Here is a 26,504-nt window from a genome sequence, read left to right on the forward strand (position 1 = left end):
CAAGAACCTGTGTCATGTTAAATTATAATTATTTCTATAGCACCATAGTTGCATGGAGCACAATTATATTGTGATTGACATCAAATTGATATTAATAGTTTAAAAGGTCTCTGGAAAAATGACTTTATTTTCAAGCAGGACTTGGGTTCAGCATAGCTGGTGGTGTTGGAAATCAGCATATTCCTGGTGACAACAGTATCTATGTAACTAAAATTATTGAAGGAGGTGCAGCACATAAAGATGGCAAACTTCAGATTGGAGACAAACTTCTAGCTGTAAGTAAAGGTGTACTTTCCCTTCTGTGCATACTACTTCTTGGTACATACAAAATGATGCCATAATTCAGCTAAGTTTTAAGGGAGCTGTCCATAGGCCTGGCAAGACAGATGCGTCATAGATACTGTTTCTTGTACAAATTCCAAGAAATGTAAATATTAAAATAAATTCTCCATCTTCAGTCTCTCTCATTTCAGAAAATCTCTGAGATCTCAAACTAGGTTAAATGTTCTGTTGAAAAATCAGAACTGTGTCCTATAGCAATCAACATGCTTCATTTCCAGAGTTTGCCATTAAGTCTCTGGAGGCACGGGGCAATTCTAACATTTAAAATAGCCTTTGGTAACACTACCATCTACTGCCCTAAAAATCCCCGAAGGGTAAGGAACCCACTTACTTATTTTCTGCATACCAGTCCCTAGGGATGGCTGGTTTGGAATTAGGTGCATCATCTTATATTAGTTTACAAAATCCACTGCCATTCATTAGTGGTTTATTTAGGGTTGTTGTTTTTTTTCCTTTTTTCTTTTCTCAAAGCAAACACTTCAAAGCTGCCTTCAGTATGTAAGAAAGAAAATAATTTTCAACTGCCCCAGATGTCACCAGTAATCCTACTGTGTTCAGAGCATGCTCTAGTGATCTCAGCATGAGACTAGGAGACAGGTTCTAATTCCAGCTGTCATAGCCAGACCTACTCACACTGAATAGCATCTTACTCTGCAAAAGCAATAAAACTATTCATAGAATAAAGTAGGTCTGTCAATTAATCACAGTTAACTCAAGCAATTAACTCAAAACAAATTGACTCAATCTTAAAAGTTAATGGTGATTTATTGCAATTTTAATCACACTGTTAAACAATAATAGAATACCAATTTAAATTTATTATAAATATTTTTGAAGGTTTTTCTACATTTTCAAATATATTGATTTCAGTTAAACACAATACAAAGTGTACAATGCTCATTTATTATTATTGTTAGGGTTGTCAAGCGATTAAAAAAATTAATCACGATTAATGGCACGATTAAAAAAAATTGTGATTAATTAAGTGATTAATTGCACTGTTAAACAGTACTAGAATACCATTTATTTAAATATTTTGGATGTTTTCTACATTTTCAAAAATACTGATTTCCGTTACAACACAGAATACAAAGTGTATGGTGCTCACTTTATATTTATTTTTTATTACAAATATTTGCACTGTTAAAAAGCAAAAGAAATAGTATTTTGCATATCACCTAATACAAATACTGTAGGGCTATTTCTTTATCATGAAAGTTGAACTTACAAATGTAGAATTATGTACAAAAAATAACTGCACTCAAAAATAAAACAATGTAAAACTTTAAAGCCTACAAGTCCACCTTCTTGTTCAGCCAATCGCTCAGACAAACACGTTTGTTTACATTTGCAGAAGATAATGCTGCCTGCTTCTTATTTACAATGCGCCTGAAAGTGGGAACAGGCGTTCATTCACATGGCACTCTTGTAGCTGTCATTTGAAGGTATTTACATACCAGATATGCTAAACATTCATATGTCCTTTCATGTTTCGACCACCGTTCCAGAGGACGTATTCATGCTGATGACAGGTTCTGATTAATAATGATCCAAAGCGGTGCAGATGATGCATGTTCATTTTCATCATCTGATTCAGATGCCACCAGCAGAAGGTTGATTTTCTTTTTTTGGTGGTTTGGGTTCTGTAGTTTCTGCTTCGGCCTGTTGTTCTTTTAAGACTTCTGAAAGCATTCTCCACACCTCGTCCCTCTCAGATTTTGGAAGGCACTTCAGATTCTTAAACCTTGGGTTAACTGCTGCAATTTCTAAAGATAGCTTACACATTGCTACCTTCTCTGTGTTTTGTCAAATCTGCTGTGAAAGTGTTCTGAAAATGAACAACATGCTGGGTCATCATCTGAGACTGCTATAACATGAATATAGGGCAGAATGCGGGTAAAACAAAACAGGAGACATTCAGTTCTCGCCCAAGGAGTTGAGTCACATATTTAATTAATGCATTTTTAACAAGCTTCATCAGTGTGGATGGATAAATGTCAATTGGTATTCTATTGTTGTTTAACAGTGCAATTAAAACTGCAGTTAATCACGATTAAGTTTTTTGAGTTTTTGATTAATCGACAGCCTTAATTATTTTTTATTACAAATATTTGCACTGTGAAAAAGATAAACAAAAGAATTGTTTTTCAATTAACTTTATGCAGTTGCTGTAGTGCAATCTCTATCATGAAAGTGAAATTTACAAATGTAGATTTTTTTTTATTTGTTACATAACTGGACTCAAAAACAAAACAATGTTAGACTTCAGAGCCTACGAATCCACTTAATCCTACTTACTCCTTTTTCAGTCAGTCACTAAGACAGGTATGGGGAGGGATAGTTTAGTGGTTTGAGCATTGGCCTGCTAAACCTAGGGTTGTGAGTTCAATCCTTGGGGGGGTCCATTTAGGGATCTGGGGCAAAAATCTGTCTGGGGATTGGTCCCTCTTTGAGCAGGGAGTTGGACTAGATCACCTCCTGAGGTCCCTTCCAACCCTGGTATTCTATGAAGTTTATTTACATTTATGGGAAATAATGCTGCCTGCTTCTTATGTACAGAGTCACCTAAAAGTGAGAGCAGACATTTGCATGGCACTTCTGTAGCTGGTGTTGCAAGTTATTTACATGCCAGATATGCTAAATGCTGTGACCGCTGTATACTTTGTATTCTGGGTTGTAATTGAAATCAGTATATTTGAAAACGTAGAAAACATCCAAAAATAAGTTAAATAAATGGTATTATTTTGTTATTAAACGATGTGATTAAAACTGTGATTAATTTTTTAAATAATTTGACAGTCCTGGAATAAAGTGATCCTTGCTCTAAGAGTAAGAATCTGACCCTTAGTCTTTATGCTGGGTCCCCATCAGTAAAACACAGGAATTATAAGCTTACCTTAAAGGGTTTTTCGTGGGTTAGTTAATGTTAGTAAAACGATTTGAAGGTGAAAATTACACATTTTGCTTTTATTTATATTTATCAGTTATATTGAGTTTTTATCTGCAAATCACTTTATAAACAGTTAGTTATTATTTGGGGTGTCAATGGGGGTATCTGTGGATTAGGGGGATGGTCTGGCAGTGGAGAGAGAATGAGTTTCCACAGTGGGATTGCTGTTGTGTGAACTTGTTCTCTGTTCTAGATTTCCCCATTATGGAGGTTCCCAGATTTTCCTAGCAGCACGCTTCTATTGCAGTGCAACTGCATGGGGCAAGGAAGAAATCCAAAAACAATGAGGCAGCATAGCGCATCCATGCTGATGGCTGTGTTTCAACAGTTCGTGAAGGTTTTATGGAGCTCAGGGGATCCAAACTTCTACCCTGCAGAGATATTCTCTCTCCTCATTTGAGTGCAACCTCAGAGTTTCATGTCCAGGCCTCTGTGATTTGAGGTTATGACATACATTTCATTTGAGTATCAAATGTGATGTTATGCACACTGAATAAATATTTTAATGTATTACATTAACACCCCAACCAGGATCAGGACCCCATTATGCTTGGCTTTGTACAGAGACGGAATAAGAGAGAGCCCCAGCCCCAAAGATCTTACAGTTTAATTAAGACATAACAAGTTGGTATAAAAAATAATGAAGGCGCAGAGGAGAGAGAATAAGGATACCAATGATGATGTCTTATAAGAGACTACATTAATAAGATGAATATCAAAATCCCCACTGGCCATCTGTCTAGCCAATATCAGAGAAAGATTATCTTACCTGCAGTATATTTGAATGGACTTGAAGGGAGTCAGGTAACCTGTACAGTATAAATCGTATCTAACCTGTCTGATGAATTAAAGTTTCATAGGGAAACTCTTTTTAGACTTGCAACTTGTGTTATGGATTTTTTGTTAAAGAAAATATAACACTTTTACTGAATCTTCACCTTGTGAAAGAGTTAAGTTTGGAGGCTAGAAAAATGGAAGCTGACCCTTTATGGCACACTTTTTACTGCATGAATTGTACAAGTAAACTTTAGTGAGGAAGAGAGCCTGTTACATAAAAGTTTATGGAGTAACTTCTAGTAAAGGTGTTGGAGTATGAATATGTAATTCTTCCCCTTTCAAAGCAGAATGTATGAATGGTAAAAATCTCATCATTATGTCACTCTGATTAGTAATCAGTGACTTGTACAGGAACTTAATGTTCACTCATTTTATTTAATAAGTAATTAGTGATATTTGCCAAGTTATTGGTATAGATAGATTTTTTTTCCCCCATGTTCTATTTTTTCACCTAGTCACACACTGGAAATGTTGGCACCGTTACTTTATATAAATAATCGCACTTTTAGGAACTTGTGCATTATAACTTTTGGACTGCCTGACATTTTTTGGCTCTCTGCATGTGGCTCTGCTCAACTCCGTGAAAATCTGAGTGGTTCCTGATTTTCAAATTATTTAAAATTGTCAGGATAGTTAAACACTAACAGAAGAAATTCTTAAGAGGTAGAAAGAATTTGTTAAGTAGGATCATTTTTTTGTAAATATCCATTTTATATTTCTATAAATATAATGGGACAGCTGTTCTTCCAGAGGAGCCAAGAATGCTTTTGGGTACTGAATATTTGTACCCTTTAAAAAAAAAAAAAATCCCTTCTGATTTTTGTGTCACTGTAAGAAAAAAAAAATCTACATTTGTAAATTGCACTTTCACCATAAGGATATTGTACTACAGTACTTGTATGAAGTGAATTGAAAAATACTATTTTAGTTTGTCTTTTTTACAGTGCAACTATTTGTAATAAAAAATAGTATCGTCAAGTATTGTATTGGCAAACTTGGTGTACAGATGCAAAGACTGGTATTTCAAGATATCAGATCCACAAAAATGCCTATTACTTAGAAGCAATTTCTTAACAGCTTTCTAGTAATGTCAGCTGTGTAATACATTTGCATACTGATGGCATGAATGGAACTAGCCTATGTCATAATTGCAAGAATCCTTTCTTGGAGTTTTGCTATTATTTCAAGATTAATTGCAACCCTTATTTCAGAGGGTTAATGTTTACATAGTTATAATTGATATGTAGAGTATAAAAATGTTGGGAGGGATATCAGTGGGAAGCCAGATCTAGGAGTCTGGTATTCCTGGTAATAATCCTTCACCCAAAAAAGGGAGTGTAATTTGAACATGTTGGCAAAAATGTTCAGTATGTTTATATTACTAGAGATTTCAAAAATTGTAAAGCTTTTCTGATTTTATGAAATGCTTACCATTAAGTCTAGCTTTTAGATAAATGATTTGGTTCAGCAGTATTTCAGCCACTAAAGGAAATTTGCATAATCAAAAGAGTAAGAAAAAATTGTAATATAATCCAGTGTAGGATTTTTATGTGGGTTGGAGGGGAAATGGTTATTTTACTGGAGATATTCAAAATAAATCCACAGTTTAACATATATAGGAATACTCCCAAAATCAGTTTTTAAATGTCAGCCAAAAGACTTGTAAAACATGTAATCTACTGTGTTGACATACTCTGCTTATGAATAAAAGTAATGAAGTTGATTTTAGTATCTAATCTGAGGAACAGTTTCCAAATCAGGCAGAATATAGCTTTTCAACTCTCTCAATATTATACTACTCAATTTATAGATGCATTATAAAATTACAATATCTATTTACTAAGAATAGTATGAGTTAAAATAGCTGTCTTCAAAAACTGTAACATCAATATAAGGTGGTTTGATCCTAGGCAATTGATTTGCATAGTATGAAAACATTAAATAGACAAAAAATGTACTATGGTGCTTTAAAACTGTTAAGTGCTTTATAAATAACAGTATTCAAAAGGTACAGTAAACATTTTTAATATGATGTATAAGTAAACTAAATAATTACAGAAGCAGCAGAAAAAGTCTCTGCTTCTTTTTGTTTTACTCCTGGTGTTCTGTTGTGTTAATTTTGATGGAATATATGGATCCAGAGAGTCAACAGTATTAACATGACCCTGTCATTGTACAACATTAACAGTTTTAAACAAAGTTTGGGATTCAGGTAGAGATACCTTGGCCTGCTTAGTACCATGGCAAACACCATTAAAAATTCTTTAAATCTTTTATTAAAGATAAAGAAAAACAAGTAAAAACAGCTATCACATTGGAAATGTAAAGTATTAAGTCAGGCTTTCATTTTAACATTATCCCTTGTTCCCTTTCCCTTTAGCTTTAAACAGTTTTTAGAAGTAAAAAACTCTGCTTGACAGTCTTTTAGATGGTACTAAAAATTGTGATAACTCTCCTATTTTGGTGGAAAGGAGAAAAAATTAGTTGAGATTGCTTGCCTGAAGCTGCTGTTGCTATTGCTGCTGCTAGTTTGATCCCAATTAACTACAAAGTAAACACACAAGACAGGAGAGAGCGGAACAACAAAGATAGAAAATGTAGGTTCTGTCTCTTATGTTGATTCTCACTTACAGTTTCATTATTCAAGAAATACAAGCACAGAGCACACAGTCTTATCGTCCATTCCAAAACTTGGCAGACTTCTACCAGCATCAAGCTGCCTTGGGCATTGCTTTTAGCTGGCTCTTTGGTCACAGACTTACAGCAATGTTGCAAAATATACAGTCCTGGCCAGCTAAGCCAGACTGTTGTTAAACAGAAGTCAAATAGGAAAAAGAAGAAATAAGGAGGGGTGGGGAGGTGCAGGTGGCATGTCATCTGGGCTCCTTTGTCTGCCCAGGATGTTTCTCAGGATTAGGATAATGAGGGCCCAGCGATGTAACAGTGGATTCTGAGGTCCCAGGAGATGGTGGAAGTAGTATCCAAGACGGTAAAGCTTGTTCCTTTCCTATTCTTCCACTTTTGTTAAGTGGTGGTTCTCAAACAGTTTGCAGGCAGTTGCATCCCTGAAAAAAATTTTTTTTCTTTTAAGGACCCAAAAAGGGACTGGTGGGTGAAATGTTTTGTTCGCCTGTTAGTCCCTCCTTCTCTTGTTTACCGATATCCATAGGCCTTCCTGTTTGGATTAATTCAGTCCTTCTGTCTGCCTTTTGCACCTTTTCCCATCAACATGTATTATTGTAGGTTATTGTGGGATTTTATGAATTTTCGCTCACTTCTTACAATTGAGCTCACAGTTAAAATAAATTTAAAGACCCATTATTACAACAGTTCTCCTAGTTATAGTATGGGCTCCTCTAGATGACACAAATTTAAAGTTGCTGTTTTAAGGCTCAGCTCTCAAAAATATTTTTCCTACTGCCTGCAACATCTGGGCTCTGCAGGCACAGACAAAATTTTAAATTGGCCTTCAGCATTTGCACGAAACTATATTGGATATTCTGCACTGCCTATCACTTCCAAAATGGAGTGAGTTGCTGATTCAACCCAGTACAAGTTCTGTTTGCCCGTCCCCTGACATTAGTGGTGGAAAGCCATACGTACCAGACCTTTTCTGTTTTCCCCTCCAATTCCAGTTGGGTGGGGGAGAGGAGAGAAGAAGGTCTTTGTCAAGTTTCTCAAAAATGAGTCCTTAAAGTTAAACTGTGTCCATATTTAGGTGCATCCTTCAGCTCCCAGGAAAGTCAGTGGAAGCTGCAGAGTATATCAGTATTTTTGAAAATCAGGCCATTTATGGTGGTGCTTAAATATGGCTTAAGGAGTCTAATTCTGTTTTTGAAAACCTTGCCCCTTGTGTTTATGTATTGTGGTGACTGATGTCTGGAGTAGATGGCCAGGATAGAGCAGTGTAAAACCACAAAGGCCTGAAAATGGTTAATTAAAAATGTCTTTCAACTAAAGCATAGCATGTAAAACCCTTTAATATTTTTTAAAGGTTTACATTTTACTTGAAAACCAAACTACTACAAAATAATATAAGTGTTCCATAATAGGCTAAAAAGTGTTCCGTGGCCAAAAAAGTTTGGGAAACGCTGTTTTAGACTCTTCAACAGTACAGCCAGTTTTTTGATATGAATAGTCTGTCTTCAGTTGACCTTCCAGTGCTGACTGACACTTCAATTCCTTCAGGAATTTGGTGACTCAAATAACTAAATACATTAATTCATAGAAAATGTGAAATTACTATATATAAAAATTCTATATTCATAAGGAACAAATTAGATACAATCATAATAAAAGCAAATCTGATATATTATTACTATTTCTTCTTATTACCACCATAGTGTATAAGAGCTGTATTCCTCTTGGTGCTTGGTGCTGTGCAAATACAGAACAAAGACCATTTCTGCTCCAAAGAGTTTACAATCTAAGTAGTAGAGAAGATGGTTACAATAAGATGGGGGAATACAAGGAAACAGTGAGACAATATTGGTTAGTATGACAGGCAGTGGTATCAACAAAACAGTGGCCTAAGCTTTGTCAGGCTTTTTTTGTAGGCTTCGCAGCAAAGGAGCGTTTTTAAGGAGGGATTTGAACAAGGCTAAGTAAGTAGATTCATGGATGTTTATGGGAAGCTCTTCATAGTAACACTCATCCATCCAGTATCCAAAAACCCATCCTTTGCTATGCTATGTCCAACATAGATTATATTACCCTTTGGACAGGCACTTGCCATCTCTATGTGTAAATAAAGCATCATACATGAACTGTGGTGCTGTAGGACCTAATAGATCTGTGGCATAATGGACTAAAAGTAAGGTTTACTGATCCTGGAACGCTCCAAGAAGTTTGAGAGAAACTTTCTGTGAAACTTTATGAAAGCTTACAGTTTTATGTTAAGGATGAGTTCATTTATTCTTTATCTTTAGGTGAACAGTGTTTGCTTAGAAGAAGTTACACATGAAGAAGCAGTGACTGCCTTAAAAAACACATCTGATTTTGTTTATCTGAAAGTTGCAAAACCCACCAGCATGTTCATGAATGATAGTTATGCCCCTCCAGACATCACAAACTGTAAGTTGAGCTTGTCTTTACTACTTAGCTCTTAATAAACATATCTGTCTTTAAAGTTTTGGTTAACACAAAATATTTAACATATTTTAAACATTTATTTCAAGTTTTAAAATTAAGAATTTTATTGATGGGAAAATCTGAGATTGGTATGAAAATGTTATCAGAAGAATTATAACAATTAAGCAGGAAGGCATCATGAGCTAGCATGATGAGCATGTGTCTACAGTCAGGAACTCCTGAGTAATAATTCTTGCTCTGCCATTGGTTTGTTGTGCCTAGGGCAGGTGACTTAATATTTCTGCCTCAATATCGGATTTGTATAATGGGAATCCTGCTTCCCTCTGATGGATACTGTATTGTGAGGGTTATTTGATGTTTATAAAGCAGTGTGTGCGTGGTGTGGTGTTTGAAATGAGTAAAGGGATAGAATATTGTTTTGGGTGGAATTTAGTGACATTTTTACTTTTCATTTCGCTTGTTTTTCTTGCATCCAAATTTCACCTGCTCAGATTTCATAGAAGTCTGAACTTTGCATATATTTCCATTGTCTCTCTTTAATGGACAAATTAATGTACAAACATATATATAAGTAAAGGTTTTTTTTCAAATTCATTGATGAATATCTGAAATTGAAATTCTCCAATTTTTTCAGAAGTTCATCTGAGTTCCAACATGATTATTATAATTCCCAAACAAAAAACAAAGCAAAACACGTTAAGCTGGAGTTAAGGTAGAGGGGGAACGTCTCAGGAGCTGAACAGTAAAACAGTCACAACAATTTGTAAGATATCACAAAAAAAAAATTCCAAACTCAGAAACTAGATTTTTCTTTTAAGTTTATCTTAACTCTGAAAATGTGAACATTCTCTCTCCTGCTGTTCCTCAATGGAGACACAACATCACTGCACACACAATTCCCCTTTGGGAAGAGCGTGAGCTAGAGAATAAACCTTACGTGACAGATGCCTGGTCATATTGCTTAATGCTCCATTGGAAAGTTCTCAAAATTTACAGCAGTGAGTGTGATATAGGAATCTATGCAGAGTAGAAGTATGGAAATATACAGTTAAGGTACTTGTGACACTGTAAGAACATAAGAATGGCCCTACTGGGTAAGAGCAAAGGTCCATCTAGCCCAGTATCCCGTCTTCCAGCAGTGGCCAGTTCCAGGTGCACCAGAGGGAATGACTAGAGCAGGTAATCATCAAGTGATCCATCGCCTGTCATTCATCCCCAGCTTCTGGCAAACAGAGGCTAGGTACACCATTTCTGGCCATCATGGCTAACAGCCATTAATGGACCTATCCTCCATGAATTTATCTAGTTCTTTTTTTGAACCCTATTATAATCTTGGCCTTCACAACATCCTCTGGCAAGGAGTTCAACAAGATGACTGTGCATTTAGTGAAGAAATACTTGCTTATTTGTTTTAAATCTGCTGCCTATTAATTTCATTTGGTGACCCCTAGTTCTTGTGTTATGAGAAGTAGTAAACAACACTTCCTTATCTACTTTCTCCACACCAGTCATGATTTTATAGACCTCAATCATATCTCCCCTTAGCCGTCTCTTTTCAAAGCTGAAAAGTCCCAGTCTTATTAATCTCTCCTCATACAGAAGCCGTTCCATACCCCTAATCATTTTTGTTGCCCTTTCCTGAACCTTTTCCAATTCTAATATATCTTTTTTGAGATGGGGTGACCACATCTGGACACAGTTTTTAAGATGTGGGCATACTATGGATTTATATAGAGGCAACATGATATTTTCTGTTCCATTATCTATCCCTTTCTTAATGATTCCAAACATTCTGTTCACCTTTTTGACTACTGCTGCACATTGATTGGATGTTTTCAGAGAACTATCCACAATGACTCCAAGATCTCTTTCTTGAGTGGTGGTAACTAATTTAGACTCCATCATTTTATATGTATAGTTTGGATTATGCTTTCTAATGTGCATTACTTTGCATTTATCAACATTAAATTTCATCTGCCATTTTGTTGCCCAGTTACCCAGTTTTGTGAGATCCTTTTGTAGTTCTTCACAGTCTACCTGGGTCTTAACTATCTAAAGTAATTTTGTATCATCTGCAAATTTTGTCGCCTCACTCACTGCTTAACCCTTTTTCCAGATTATTTATGAATATTTTGAATAGGACTAGTCCCAGAACAGACCCCTGGAGGACACCACTATTTACCTATTTACTCCATTCTGGAAACTGGCCATTTATTCCTACCCTTTGTTTCTTATCTTTTAACCAGTTACCAATCCATGAGAGAATCTTCCCTCTTATCCCGTGGCAGCTTACTTTGCATAAGAGCCTTTGGTGAGGCTTGTCAAAGGTTTTCTGAAAATCTAAGTACACTGTATCCACTGTATCCCCCTTGTCCACATGCTTGTTGACTTCCTCAAAGAATTCTAGTAGACTGGTGAGACATGATTTCCCTTTATTAAAACCATGTTGACTCTTCTTGAACAAATTATGTTCATCTATATGTCTGACAATATTGTTTTTTATTATAGTTTCAACCAGTTTACCTGGTACTGAAGTCAGGCTTACAGGCCTGTAATTGCTGGGATCACCTCTGGAGTCCTTTTTAAAAATTAACATCACATTAGCTATCCTCCAGTCATCTGGTACAGAAGCTGATTTAAGTGATAGGTTACAGACTACAGTTAGTAGTTCTGCAATTTCAGATTTGAGTCCCTTCAAAACTCTTGGGTGAATATCATCTGATCCTGGTGACTTATTGCTGTTTAATTTATCAATATGTTCCAAAACCTCCTCTAATAATAACTCAATCTGGGACAGTTCCTCAGATCTGTCACCTAAAAAGAATGGCTCAGGTTTGGGAATCTCCCTCACATCCTCAGCCGTGAAGACCAATACAAAGAATTATTTTAGTTTCTCTGTAATGGCCTTATTGTCCTTTAGTGCTCCTTTAGCACCTTGGTCTTCCAGTGGCCCCACTGGTTGTTTAGCAGGTTTCCTGCTTCTGATCTACTTAACAAAAAAAATTGCTATTACTTTCTGAGTCTTTGGCTAATGTCATCAAATTCTTTTTTGGCCTTTCTAATTGTATTTTTACATTTTATTTGCCAGTGTTGATGCACCTTTCTATTTTCCTCACTAGGATTTAACTTCCTCTTTTTAAAGGATGCCCTTTTTTTGCCTCTCACTGTTGTGACGGGTTGAGTCAAGAAACCCCCTTGGGACTACCACCTGATGTGCTGAGACTACCTCTGAGCCCGTTTTCCCTGTCAGCTTCGGATTTCAGAACCTGTCTTGTTGAGCCAGACACACTAGCCTGCTGCAAACACAGACCCAGGTCTGAACCACGTCCCCCAAAAGCTGCAGACTTAACTGAAAACAGTTTAAGAAGTGCTCCTGTCTCCAGCACCCAGATACTCAGCTCCCAATGGAGTCCAAACCCCAAATCCATTTTACTCTGTACAAAGCTTATACAGGGTAAACTCATAAATTATCCACCCTCTGTAATACTGATAGACAGATATGCACAGCTGTTTGCCTCCTCCATGTATTAATTACTTGCTCCGGGTTAATAAGGAAAAAGTGATTTTATTAAATATGAAAAGTAAGGTTAAAGTGGTTCCAAGAAATAACAACAGACAGAACAAAGTAAATTACCAAGTAGAATAAAACAAAAACACGAAAATCTAAGCTTAATATAGTAAGGAACTGATTGCAGATGAAACCTCGCCCTCAGAGATGTTCCAATAAGCTTTTGTCACAGACTAGACTCCTTTCTAGTCTAGGCCCAATCCTTCCCCCGGTACAGTCCTTGTTCCAGCTCTGGTGGTAGCTAGGGGATTTTTCATGACTGCAGCCTCCTTTGTTCTGTCCAACCCCCTTTTATACACAAGGCGGGAATCTTTTGTCTCTCTGGGTCCCCACACTTCCTTCTAAATGGAAAAGCACCAGGTTTAAGATTGTTTCCAGTACCAGGTTACATGGACTATAAGGTGGACAGAAAGCTGGCTAGATTGTCAGGCTCAACGGGTAGTGATCAATAGCTCCTTGTCTAGTTGGCAGCTGCTATCAAGCGGAGTGCCCCAAGGGTCAGTCCTGGACCGGTTTTGTTCAATATCTTCATTAATGATCTGGAGGATGGTGTGGGCTGCATCTCAGCAAGTTTGCAAATGACACTAAACTGAGAGGAGTAGTAGATATGCTGGAGGGTAGGGATAGCATACAGAGGGACCTAGACAAATTAGAGGATTGGGCCAAAAGAAATTTGATGAGGTTCAACAAGGACAAGTGTGGAGTCCTGCACTTAGAACGGAAGAATCCCATGCACTGCTACAGACTAGGGACCGAATGGCTAGACAGCAGTTCTGCAGAAAAGGACCTAGAGGTTACAGTGGACGAGAAGCTGGATATGAGTCGAAGTGTGCCCTTGTTGCCAAGAAGGTTAATGGCATTTTGGGCTCTATAGGTGGGGGCGTTGCCAGCAGATTGAGGGATGTGATCATTCCCCTCTATTTGACATTGGTGAGGCCTCATCTGGAGTACTGTGTCCAGTTTTGGGCCCCACACTACAAGAAGGATGTGGAAAAATTGGAAAGAGTCCAGCGGAGGGCAACAAAAATGATTAGGAGGCTGGAGAACATGATTTATGTGGAGAGACTGAGGGAACTGGGATTGTTCAGTCTGCAGAAGAGAAGAATGAGGGGGGATTTAATAGCTGCTTTCAACTACCTGAAAGGGGGTTCCAAAGTGGTTGGATCTAGACTGTTCTCAGTGGTGGCAGATGACAGAACAAGGAGTAAGGGTCTCAAGTTGCAGTCGGGGAGGTTTAGGTTAGATATTAGGAACAACTTTTTCACTAGGAGGGTGGTGAAGCACTGGAATGGGTTCCCTAGGGAGGTGGTGGAATCTCCTTCCTTAGAGGTTTTTAAGGTCAAGCTTGACAAAGCCCTGGCTGGGATGATTTAGTTGGGGATTGGTCCTGCTTTGAGCAGGGGGTTGGACTAGATGACCTCCTGAGGTCCTTTCCAGCCCTGGTATTCTATGATTCCTTTGAGACCCCAAGCCTTCATTCTTCCCAGCCTGACTCACAGGAGGGCTTGCAAGTAAACAGAGCCGTCTACAGTCAGTTGCCCTGGTTAATGGGAGCCATCAGGATTCAAAACCACCATTAATGGCCCACACTTTGCAAAATTACAATAGGACTTCAGTTATATTTCATATTTCTAGTTTCAGATACAAGAATGATAATTCATACAAATAGGATGAACACACCGAGTAGATTATAAGCTTTTTAATGATACCTTGCAAGAGACATTTTGCATGAAGCATATTACAGTTACATTATATTCACACTTGTTAGCATATTTTCATAAAATCATATGGAGTGCAATGTCACAACTGCTTCTTTTACTTTGTTATTTAGCATGGTGACTTTTTTTGCTTCTCTTCCTCTGTTTTTTAATTTGGGGTATACTCTTAAGTTGAGCCTCTATTATGGTGTCTTTAAAAAGTTTCCACGCAGCTTGCAGAGATTTCAATTTTCATCTGTCTTTCATGTTACTATAAAAATGAGGCATTGTTGAAGAGCGCTGAATTGGATTTGTTGCTTTACCAATTATTGTTTGAGTTAATTTTAGGAATTCACTCAATTTGTCATAAAACAGTCAATTGGTTCTAAGCAATTATCATTTAGAGATGCACATTTATATTGAGTTTTGGGAAATAGTTCTTCATTAAGGGCTTCATAAAATGTTAGTTTTGGTTGTGGTTTTTTTTTTAATTGCTGTTATGTCTCCTTTCCAGCTAAACATGGATCTTTTCTAAAAATGAAATTACTTTTTTCGCTGAATTAGAAAATAATCCTTCCAAAATTGCAAGATGGAAAGATATAAATTTTTTTAGGTTTAATATGTGATGCATTAATTTTTGAGTAATATTTAAGAAGAACCTTAAGCAGTTTTTCACACAAAACTTACTAAATATTGCAATCTTTTTTCCCTCCAAAGTGATGCAAAATGCAAATATAATGAACAGTAGAAAAGAAAACACTTGTTTTTAGACATTCAATTTCAGTGTAGTATTTCTGTAACTTGTAGTTTGCAAGCTTTTTAAAAAATTTAATATTTTGACCTGTAGGATTGTTGTCTTTAATTTTTAAAAATAATAAATTAACAAGCATGTATTTTATTAATGTATCTGTGGTGTGGTTTTCATAAGAAATATTGTAAGCTTAAAATATTCTCATATCAATATATATTCCATGTGAATACATTTCTGTACCAGTCTGCAAAATTAGGTATTTTACTTGTGTTAGAGTTGGACAGAAAGGAAATTGGCCTTTTTGTTGTTGTTCTGTGTCTTATAAAATATAGTACATTTGAGTGCCAGACAAGTCTAGAATCGTTTTCCATTTTTTACTGTAACACGTCCTTATTTGTACGTACAGACATGTATTTATACATCTATATATAGTGATTTTTCATTTTCTGTCCCTGACTCATAAGCAACTTTTAGCTGTTCCCTTATTTGTTGTGATCAACAAATGAGTTTTATTGATCTGTAGGAGTCGTCATTGCTGCTGTTAGGCAAAACAGACTGCAACAGAGTATATTGATTATGCAAGCCTATCATCCACTTTCAGCAGCTACCATTAATACCAATATAATGATATGATGAGAGATGTGCTAAGAGCTAGGAAATAGAATATCTATAAGACTGATGAGGTCTTTAAAGAGATAGTATATGCAGTGAAAGGGGAGAATGATTTTTGGAATGAGGTTACAGTAGGAAATAATAGAGACTTTCACCTAGAAGAGAGAGTCACTTAAACTTTTGGTGAAATACGATACTGATTACAGATTTAATCTACATTATAAATAATTTACGTATATTCTACTTTGTGTGCCAGAAATGGTCTAGTGGATTGAGCAAAGGACTGGGTACCAGGAAGGTTCAAATTCCAGTCCTAGTTGTGTTTCTTATTTGCTGTGTGGGTTTGGCCTAAATGCTTAATATCTGAGTCTGTTTCCCCAATCTGAAAATGAGAATACTACATATTGTCCTTTAAGCGGTAGTCCGTATGTGTATTCCTCTGGCTGTGCATGCTCTTCATGCACCGGAGACCAGAAAGTTCTTGCTGTCAGTCTGTTGATCCATGCCTTAGCCCTTCTCCAGCTTGTATAAGGAACAATGTGGACTGATTTCGCCTTCAGTTCCTTTCTGCTGATCCTGGCCAGAAGTGGAACCTCTTCTGTCTCCACAGCGCTTGCTAGCTGCTTGTGCATCAAACTGTAAATATTTTAAATATTTTCTAGATAATACACAGTTTTAGATTTTATAGTTTTAGTCTAATTTTTAGTGGTTAGAGCTTTGGTGGTCTTCCTCTACCCTAACACCCACCCCCCAATCCCCTGTATGGGATGACTAGCATACCCAAGATCCCAGGGTTTACAAACTGCTTTTCCTGTCCCTGGGCCTTTTGCAATCATCAGGCAAAATCTCAGTCAAACCCATGAGTATAGTCTTCAGAGATTCCTAATGGATCATGCTATGACCCCGCAGTTTGACCCTGGCTTAAAATACGCCCCCCCATACATTGTGCAGAGCCATCAAAAAGTGCTCCTCTGAGCATAGTGACATCTGGTTTGGGGCTGATAAGAGTAATGCTAAGCACTACTCCAAACAGTGGCCTAAGGAAGCGATGAAACACTTTCACAAGAAAAGGATCTCTTCTCCAACATCCTCCGAATCAGGTGAGAATCCGTGGCCCGGGATGGGAGTGCTAGGAGCTCGCAAAGATCATGGTACCAGTCTCCCAGCCTGAAAAGCAAGACTGCCCTGATTCAGCAAGTGAGAAACAATGGATGACTCCTACCCTAACAGTGCTGTTGTGCCATGATAAAGAGTTGTCAGCACCGATGACCATGACAAGACCAACTCTGTCAGTGCCACAAAAAGAAAATAGTCCTTTCCACTCCCTCACAGCAGGGGATAGATACACCACTCCTGAGAATATTGACATCCTCTTGGACCCAGAATCCCCAATCCTGTCGGAACCAATCCTGACAAGGAAAATCCCCACACCATCGGTCCAGAGGGTTCCTGGAAGGGAAAGTCTTCACTAATACCTCTGCCAGCCAGGGCATAACAAGGCTCCCCACTGATGGACCTGCCCATGGAATTGGAAGCTGCCTCCTCTTCTGAAAGTCGGGTATTAGTGGAAGAACATCATCACTCCTGTAGAGACAAGGGATCAGTCCAGATAAAGGTTCCAGAGTTTCTTGAGCACCATCCTTATGTCATAGGAGAGATTATGCCCTTTGGGACTATGGGCACCCTACTCCATGGGGACCATCTCAATTTCCATTTCAGCCCTTGCAGCTGGCCTTATTGGGGCCTGTGGGACTCATGCATGCAGTATTCCAAGTCTGTAAGTCTGTTTGGAAATCAGAACAACCCCCTCTTCACAGAGAGGATCCTGAACCAATGAGCCAGTGGAGGAAGAAAGAAAACCAGATTCGAGAGAACCACCAGCTCTCAGAGGGTTCTTATTATCATCCCCAGATGAGATGGTTGCACTGTGCTCCCCTTCATCACCTGATGACAACAGGCAGTTTCAATACCTGCTAAAGAGGAGCACAAACACACTTCACATCCCTCTGAGGGAAGTGAGGGACACTCCTCAAACTGTTGGAGATTCTCCAGTGTGTGGGGCCCAGAAAAATGACTCTGACAATTAATGAGGCCATCTTAGAACGAGCAGCAATGGTCTGGCAAACCCCAGCCACATATGCCCTATGCCAAAAAGAATGGAGAAGAAATATTTATGCCAGCTGAAGGAGCAGAATTTTTATTTACACACCCTGCTCTGAATTTATTAGTAATTCAAGCAGTCGCTGAAAGAGGCAGACAACATCTTGCTATATCCATCCATTTTGAAAAAGAAGTTAAACACTTAAACCTCTGTGGGATAAAAGTTTTTACAGTACTTCAACCAGCTTACAGTTCTTCATAGCAATGTATCATCAGGAAGTAATGTAAAAGTATACTTTTATTAATTATACTAAGTTTGCTGAATTCACTGACAAAGACCCGCAGGAGGATAAGCTACAGTTCAGTGCACTCATCAAGGAGGGCAAATTGCTTACCAGATGATCCCTGCAGGCCTCAGTTGGTGCAGCAGATTATGGGTATGTCTACACTACACAAAACAACAACAAAAATCCACAACTGTGATTCTCAGAGCGCGGGTCAACTGATTTGGGCTTTCACTACCAGGCTAAAAATAGCAGTGTAGACATACCAATCTCTTTCTTGAGTGGTAACAACTAATTTAGACTCCATCGTATATGTATAGTTAGGATTATGTTTTGCAACGTGCATTACTTTGCATGTATCAACATTAAATTTTATCATTTATCAACATAAAATGGCAGATGAAATGCAGTTTAGTTGCCCAGTCACCCAGTTTTGTGAGATCCTTTTGTAGCTCTTCGCAGTCTGCCTGGAACGTAACTATCTTGAGTAGTTTTATATCATCTGAAAATTTTGCCACCTCACAGTTTACCCCTTTGTCATGGTATAATTCCCCACTGTGAACCTTAGCGTCCAAAAGATGGGGTACCAGCATGAATTCCTCTAAGCTCAATTACCAGCTTAGTACTTGTAGCGCTGCCACCAACCAAGAATTCCAGTGCCTGGTACATTCTGGTCCCCCCAAAACCTTGCCCGGGGACCCCCAAGACCCAGACCCTCTGGATCTTAACACAAGGAAAGTAAACCCTTTCCCCCTACCATTGCCTCTCCCAGGCTTCCCCTCCCTGGGTTACCCTGGAAGATCACTGTGATTCAAACTCCTTGAATCTTAAAACAGAGAGGAAAATTCACCTTCCCCCCTCCTTCTCTCTCCCCCTCCCAAGACTCTCCCTGAGAGAGAAAGTAATCCTAACACAGAGAGAAATTAACCTTTCTCTCCTCCTTCCCTCCTTTCTCCCCACCAATTCCCTGGTGAATCCAGATCCCGTCCCCTGGGGTCTCACACCAGAATAAAAAACAATCAGGTTCTTAAACAAGAAAAACTTTTAATTAAAGAGAGAAAAACAGTAAAAATTATCTTTGTAAATTTAAGATGGAATAGGTACAGTGTCTTTCAGCTATAGACACTGGGAATACCCTCCCAGCCTAAGTATACAAGTACAAATTAAAATCCTTTCAGCAAAATACCAATTTGAACTCCTTCCAGCCAAATACACATTTGCAAATAAAGAAAACAACCATAAGCCTAACTCGCCTTGTCTACCTAGTACTCACTATTCTGAACTTATAAGAGCCTGTATCGGAGAGATTGGAGAGAAACCTGGTTGCACGTCTGGTCCCTCTGAGCCCCCAGAGTGAACAACAACCAAACACTAACAGCACACACAAAAACTTCTCTCCCTCAAGATTTGAAAGTATCCTGTCCCCTGATTGGTCCTCTGGTCAGGTGACAGCCAGGCTCACTGATCTTGTTAACCCTTTCCAGACAAAAGAGATATGAAGTACTTCTGTTCTATTAACTTTTACTGTCTGTTCATGACACCCTTATTCCAGATCATTTAGGAATATGTTAAATAGGACTGGGCCCAGTACAGATCCCTGGGGAACACCAGTATTTACCTCTCTCTATTCTGAAAACTGACCATTTATTCCTACCCCTTGTTTCCTATCTTTGAACCAGTTACCAATCCATGAGAGAACCTTCCCTCTTATCCCATGACAGCTTATTTTGCTTAAGAGCCTTTTGTGAAGGGCTTTGTCAAAGGTTTTCTGAAAATCTACATCCACTGTATCCCCCTTGTCCGCATGCTTATTGACTTCCTCAAAGAATTCTGGTAGATTGATTAGGCATGATTTCCCTTTACAAAAACTGTCGATTATTTCCCAACAAATGATACTCATCTATATGTCTGACAATTGTATTCTTTGCAATAATTTCAACCAGTTTGCCTGGTACTGAAGTCAGGCTTACTGGCCTGTAGTTGCCAGAGTCACCTCTGGAGCCCTTATTAAAAATTGGCATCATATTAGCTATCCTCCAATCATTTGGTACAGAAACTGATTTAAATTGTTGGTTACAGATGATAGATTTCAGTTTCACATTTGAGTTCCTTCAGAACTCTTGAGTGACTACAATAGGTTCTGGAGACTTATTACTGTTCAGTTTATCAATTTGTTCCAAAACCTCCTCTAATGACGCTTTAATCTGGGACAGTTCCTCAGATCTGTCACTCAAAAAGAATGGCTCAGGTTTGGGAATCTCCCTCACATCCTGAACAGTAAAGACCAATGCAAAGAATTCATTTAGTTTATCTGAATGGTCTTATCGTCTTTGAGTGCTCCTTTAGCATCTCGATCATCCAGTGTCCCCACTGGTTGTTTAGCAGGCTTTTTGCTTCTGATATATTTAAAAAAAAATTGCTTATACTTTTGGAGTCTTTGTCTAGCTGTTCTTCAAATTTTTTTTTGGCATTTCTAATTATATTTTTACACTTCTTTTGCCAGAGTTTATGCTCTTTTCTATTTTCCTCATTAGGATTTATCTTCCGCTTTTTAAAAGGATGCCTTTTTGCCTCTCACTGCTTCTTTTACTTTGTTGTTTAACCACGGTGGCTCTATTTTGGTTCTCTTCATAGTAAGAGATTGGGGTATGCCTTTTAGTTGAGCCTCTATTATGGTGTCTTTAAAAAGTTTGTACACAGCTTGCAGGGATTTTACTTTTGTATCTTTTAATTTCTGTTTCACTATCCATCTCATTTTTGTGTAGTTCCCCTTTCTGAAATTAAATGTTGCTGTGCTGGGCGGCTGTGGATTTTTCCTCACCACAGGGATGTTAAATTTAATTCTATTATGGTCACTATTACCAAGAGGTCCAGCTATATTCACCTCTTAGACCTGATCCTGTGCTCCGCTTAGGACTAAATCAAGAATTGTCTGTCCTCTTGTGGGTTCCAAGATCAGCTGCTCCAAGAAGATGTCAAGAAATTTTATCTCAGCATCCCTTCCTGAGGTGACATGTACCCAGTCAATGTGAGGATAGTTGAAATCTCCCATTATTAGTGTTGAGTTTTTTATTTTAATAGCCTCTCTAATCTCTATTTTCTAAGGTACCACAAGTACTCCTGTTCTTTTTTCTAACCTCCCTGAGCATTTCAGAGTCACTAACACGATCCTGGTCAGGGTGGTCAGTAATATAGCCCTATTGCTATATTCTTATTTTTCAAGCATGGAATTACTATCCATAGAGATTCTATAGTACTATTTAGTTCATTTAAGATTTAGTTCATCAAATTTAGTTCATTTGATTCTATGCTTTCTTTCACGTATAGTTTCACTCCCCCACCAACACGACCTGTTCTGTCCTTCCAATATATTTTGTACCCTGGTATTACTGTGTCCCATTGATTATCCTCATTCCACCAGGTTTCTGTGATGCCTATTATATCAATATCCTCATTTCATACCAGGCACTCTAGTTCACCCATCTTATTATTTAGACTTCTAGCATTGGTAAAACTTATCATTTTTTGGCGATCCCCTACTGCATGATGTAATTGAATGGGATTTGTTTTCATTTGACTGTTCCTCATCAGATCCTCCCTGTATTTTATCATTTTCCATCCTCTCCTCCTTATTAGGACAGAGGGAATCTCCATTTATAAATCCTCCCCCACGTGCTGCTCCGCACCTGTCTGCTTTCCCCCAGCCCTTAGTTTAAAAACAGTTCTACGACCTTTTTAATTTTAAGTGCCAGCAGTCTGGTTCTGTTTTGGTTTAGGTGGAGCCTCCCCTTCCTGTATAGGCTCCCCCTCTCCCAAAAGCTTCCCCAGTTCCTAATAAATCTAAACCCCTCCTCCCTACACCATCATTTCATCCATGCATTGAGACCCTGCAGTTCTGCTTGTCTAACTGGGCCAGCGCATGGAACTGGAAACATTTCAGAGAATGCTACCATGGAGGTCCTGGACTTCAATCTCTCGCCTAGCAGCCTAACTTTGGCCTCCAGGACCTCTCTCCTGTCCTTTCCCATGTCGTTGGTACCTACATGTACACAACCACCGGCTCCTCTGCAGCAGTACATATAAGCCTATCTAGATGTCTCGAGAGATCCAAACCGGGGTAATCCAGCGCAGCCCCTAAAAATAAAGATGCTAAGAAACTTGACCTTTTGGGCAGAAAAGTATATTCTAGTGCCAGCCTCTAACTACGTGTTGCCAATCAGCAAGTACTGCTAGGGTGATACGATTACAACACTTGGGACTCAGTGGCCAAGTTCAGAAACTCTCTACCCAGAAGGCAAGACAAGTGTTCTCGGCCATCTTGGAAGAGGGCAAGGCAGTGGCCAGGGTTCCTTTCTAAGTGGCGCTGGATGTGGCTGATTAAGCAGCATGGTCGATAGCATCGGCTGTCACCATGTGGTGCAGTTTGTGGCTGCTGTCCTCGGGGCTTTTCTACGAGGCTCAGTTCTCCATCCAGGAGTTCTCCTTCTAGGGCAACACCTTGTTTGCACAGCAGACAGACACCAATCTGCATGGGCTGAAGGACTCAAGGCTCCCTGCGCTCCCGTGGGCTCTATGTGCCTCAGACCTGAAGGATGCATTTCTAGCCGCGGCCCAGATACTTCAGTCTGCCTCGGCAGAGCTCCTACAGGAGGAAAGAGGAGGATTTTAAACCCAACCCCTCTGCCGCGTCTTCCTTGGCTCCACAGTTGGGTCCTGCTCGCCACTAAGGTGGCCAGTGGCAGGCATTTTGAGGGTTCTCACGAAGACGGCAAACCAAACTCACCTCAGGATCCAGCCCCTTTATTTTTGAACCATTTGTCCCCATTCCTTACTGAATGGGTCCGAATTACCTCAGACTGTTGGGTGCTCCACACTATAAAATCTGGTTAGACCGTGCAGTTCTCCTCCACCTCTCTCTCCTTCTCCGTCACTCTTCAAGGACCCTTCTCATGAGCAGTTACCCGTCCAGGAGGTGGAAGCTCTCCTGCAGGTTGAGGCTGTGGAGGAAGTTCCTCAAGACATCAGGTGAAAAGGGTTCTATTCCCAACACTTCCTAATCCCGAAGGCCAAGGGAGGTCTTGGGCCCATTTTGGATTTGCGTCACATCAACAAGTATCTCAAGTAGTTGCTGTTCTACTTGGTCTCCGTGGCCTCCGTTATTCCATCTCTGGATCTGGGAGACTGATCCGCTGTCGTCGACCTAAAGGATGCCTACTTCCATATTCCCATTTTCTACGGACACAGGAGATTCCTTCTATTTGTAGTGGCCCACTGCCATTACCAATTCATGGCGCAGGCCTTTGATCTGCTCCAAGGGTCTTCACGGCGTGTATAGCACTAGTGTCTGCTTACTTGAGGCATTGAGGCATGCAGATTTAACCGTACCTCAAAGACTGGCTTGTCAGAGACAGGTCACAAGCCCAGGTTCAGCACAGCCTCAGTCTGGTGTGGACCACCTGTCATGATCTGGGCCTACTTATAAACAAGTAGAAATTAACTCTGACCACTGTTCAGTGTATAGAGTTTATAGGGGCAGTTCTTGATTCCACTGAGACCAGGGCCTTTCTGCCAAATTTCTGGTTTCAGGCCATGTTGGACCTCATCATCCATGTGAGAGCCCACCCGCTTATGACCACCCGGCTGCTGGGCCACATGGACTTACATGACTGGCATCAGTAAGCACTCCTGGCAGACATGATCTGGATCTAGTGGTCACAGTTCTGTTTTACATCCTTTCATTCCTGGTGTGAAGTAACACACAAGGGTCCTGGTCACAGGAAGATCATTCCCTTTATATAAATATCAGGGAATTCAAGGCAATATGCTTAGCCTGCCAGGCATTTCTTTCCTACCTGAGGGGCAGAGTGGTCCAAATCCTGACGGACAATGCCACTGCAATGTTCTACATCAACAAGCAAGGCGGAGCCTGCTCGTCAGCCCTGTGCCAATAGGCTTTCTGGTTATGGGACTTCCGTATACAGCATGCCATTCATCTCATGCACCCCCTGGAGGGTCAGGAATGTGTTAGCAGATCTCCTCAGGAGGTCCTCGACACCAAACCATCTCATAAACTCCTCCGTATTTGTATTTTCATTATAAAAAACAGTGTATTAAAACCAACGTCCCTGGGGCTTAATAACATGACCATATTTAAACTTTTGTTCAATTCAAGTGTTTATTGTGAAGGTTTACAATTCATTTCAAGAACCTTTGTTTCCTTTTGCCGTGCATCCTCTAAACCTCGCAGGTAGCGTAGAAAATCTTGAGGATTTGTACACATTTTTTCAGGGACCAATGGAGAGAGACCAAATTATTTCAGAAACTTTTATGATAGAGTTTTGCCTGGTTTTACCTGTACATGAGCATCTTTCTAAATAAAATGATTCAGAGCTGTGGTCAGCAATAACCAGCTTCCCCCACCTGGTTTCTGTGGGATTACAGGATGAAATTTCAAATGTCTAAGTTGACCGGCAAGACACTGAGCTTCTAAGCTTCTCCTTCAGACATCTGTGTGTCTTGTTTATGCTTGGAATGTCATCTGAATGTAGTCTATTAAAGCTATTGGGCTCTCCTTTAATTTTCTCCTCAAAACTCATTTCTGCCAGTTGACAATGGCTAGATGTGTACCAGTAAGGCTTGTTGATATAATCATTTTATGTAGTCACCTATTCTTATCATTATTTACTTGTTCTGTTGCCTTGCCTGCAGTGATGTTTGCCTGGTGGATCATACTTAAATAGATGGTGAGGCCAGTGTAAATTAGGTTCAGGCCAGGACAGTCAGTAGGGGTCTGGATCCTGATTTGGCCTTTGTGAGCAACCACAGTACATCTCAGTGGGCAAAAAAATCTTGGTTTTCCATTTCAATTTAATTTCTTGCTATTTCAGAAGAAACCTGTATTGTCAAATTTCCCTTTCTGTCCCCAGCTCCTTCAAAACAATGCACTGTAGTGTGTGCATACCTTTCTCAGCTCTAGTGTTTAGATGTTTAAGAAGGGGCAGCTATCATACCCTCTGGGATCCCTTCCCATAACTTGAAAATACATCACAGATAATACCTCTGTGAAACTAAAATGCAACAGTGCAATTCAGCATAACCCACTACCAATCAGTCAGACAATTAAATGCTCAAATTGCCTTCCCTGTCCAACAGTTCCTCACTCTTACAATTTCCCCTTGATTTCAAATGCCTGAAGGAAAAAGTATGAACTTGCAGTGACCACTGACTCAAATGCATAGGGAGATAGCAAGGGCATTTCTATGATGCCTACAAAAAAACTGACAATGGTAGGCTGCTGCTGTGCTGAAACCATTGCCTGTCATGCTGATCAGTATTGTCATAATTTCCTTGTATTTCCTCATTTTTTCTCTCTCTCATAATGTAAACTGTTACTCTTAATCTTACTCTTAGATTGTCCCTGTCCTAGACATCTTACAATGTTTTTGTTCTGTTTATACAGCATCTAGTGCAGTGGGTCTCAACCAGGGGTATGCACAGGTCTTCCAGGGGGTACAACAGTTCATCTAGATATTTTCCTAGTTTTACAACAGGCTACAGAAAAAGCGCTAACGAAGTCAGTACAAACTAAAATTTCATACAGACAATGACTTGTTTATGCAGCTCTGTATACTATACACTGAAATGTAAGTATAATATTTGAATTCAAATTGATTTAATTTACAATTGTATGGTAAAAATGAGAAAGTAAGCAATATTTCAGTAATAGTGTGCTGTGACACTTTTGTATTTTTATTTCTGATTTTGTAAGGAAGTTTTTAAGTTAAGTGAAACTTGGGACATACGCAAGACAAATCAGACTCCTGAATGGGGTATAGTAATCTGAAAGGTTGAGAGCCACTAGTCAAGTGCAATGGGTTTCTGGGCTATGACTGGGGCTCTTATGTGCTATGATAATACTACTACTAAAAGTAGTGCACTGGAGCTGGAGCTTACCATGACTTTTCTGATGTTTGCACTCCCTCTCCATCTGCTTTAGTGTTGACCCAGAGTACACGGTGGTGTGACTTGCAAGCAAGAACAAGCAACTTTTTAACTGGACAGAGGAATACGTTTTATGAATTCCTTGTTACTCCTCTTTGCACCAGGTTTTTTTCTCATTATTACTTAATATTTAATTTTTTATTGCAGTATCGCCTTGGAGTCCCAGTCATGGTTCAGGGCCCCATTGTTCTAAGCATTGTACAAACATATAACAAAAAGACAGTCCCTGCCCCAAAGAATTTACGATCTAAAGGATTTGGCCAGCCCTGAT

General features: G+C 39.1%; 1 protein-coding gene across 29 annotated transcripts in view; it reads left to right on the plus strand.

Moving 5' to 3' along the window:
• Positions 1-26,504, plus strand: part of DLG1 (discs large MAGUK scaffold protein 1) — a 443,566-nt gene that overhangs the window by 288,738 nt on the left and 128,324 nt on the right. For 17 of the 29 annotated variants that reach the window (XM_050963885.1, XM_050963882.1, XM_050963890.1 and 14 more), the window contains 2 exons: positions 139-275; positions 9,058-9,202. In XM_050963885.1, coding sequence (XP_050819842.1) covers positions 139-275; positions 9,058-9,202 — 282 coding nt within the window. Of the gene's footprint in view, positions 1-135; positions 276-9,057; positions 9,203-26,504 lie in introns of all 29 variants that reach the window. The other 12 variants (XM_050963879.1, XM_050963878.1, XM_050963880.1 and 9 more) reach the window with 2 other exon arrangements.

The sequence above is a fragment of the Gopherus flavomarginatus genome, chromosome 8, assembly GCF_025201925.1.
Source record: "Gopherus flavomarginatus isolate rGopFla2 chromosome 8, rGopFla2.mat.asm, whole genome shotgun sequence".
Lineage (NCBI taxonomy): Eukaryota > Metazoa > Chordata > Testudines > Testudinidae > Gopherus > Gopherus flavomarginatus.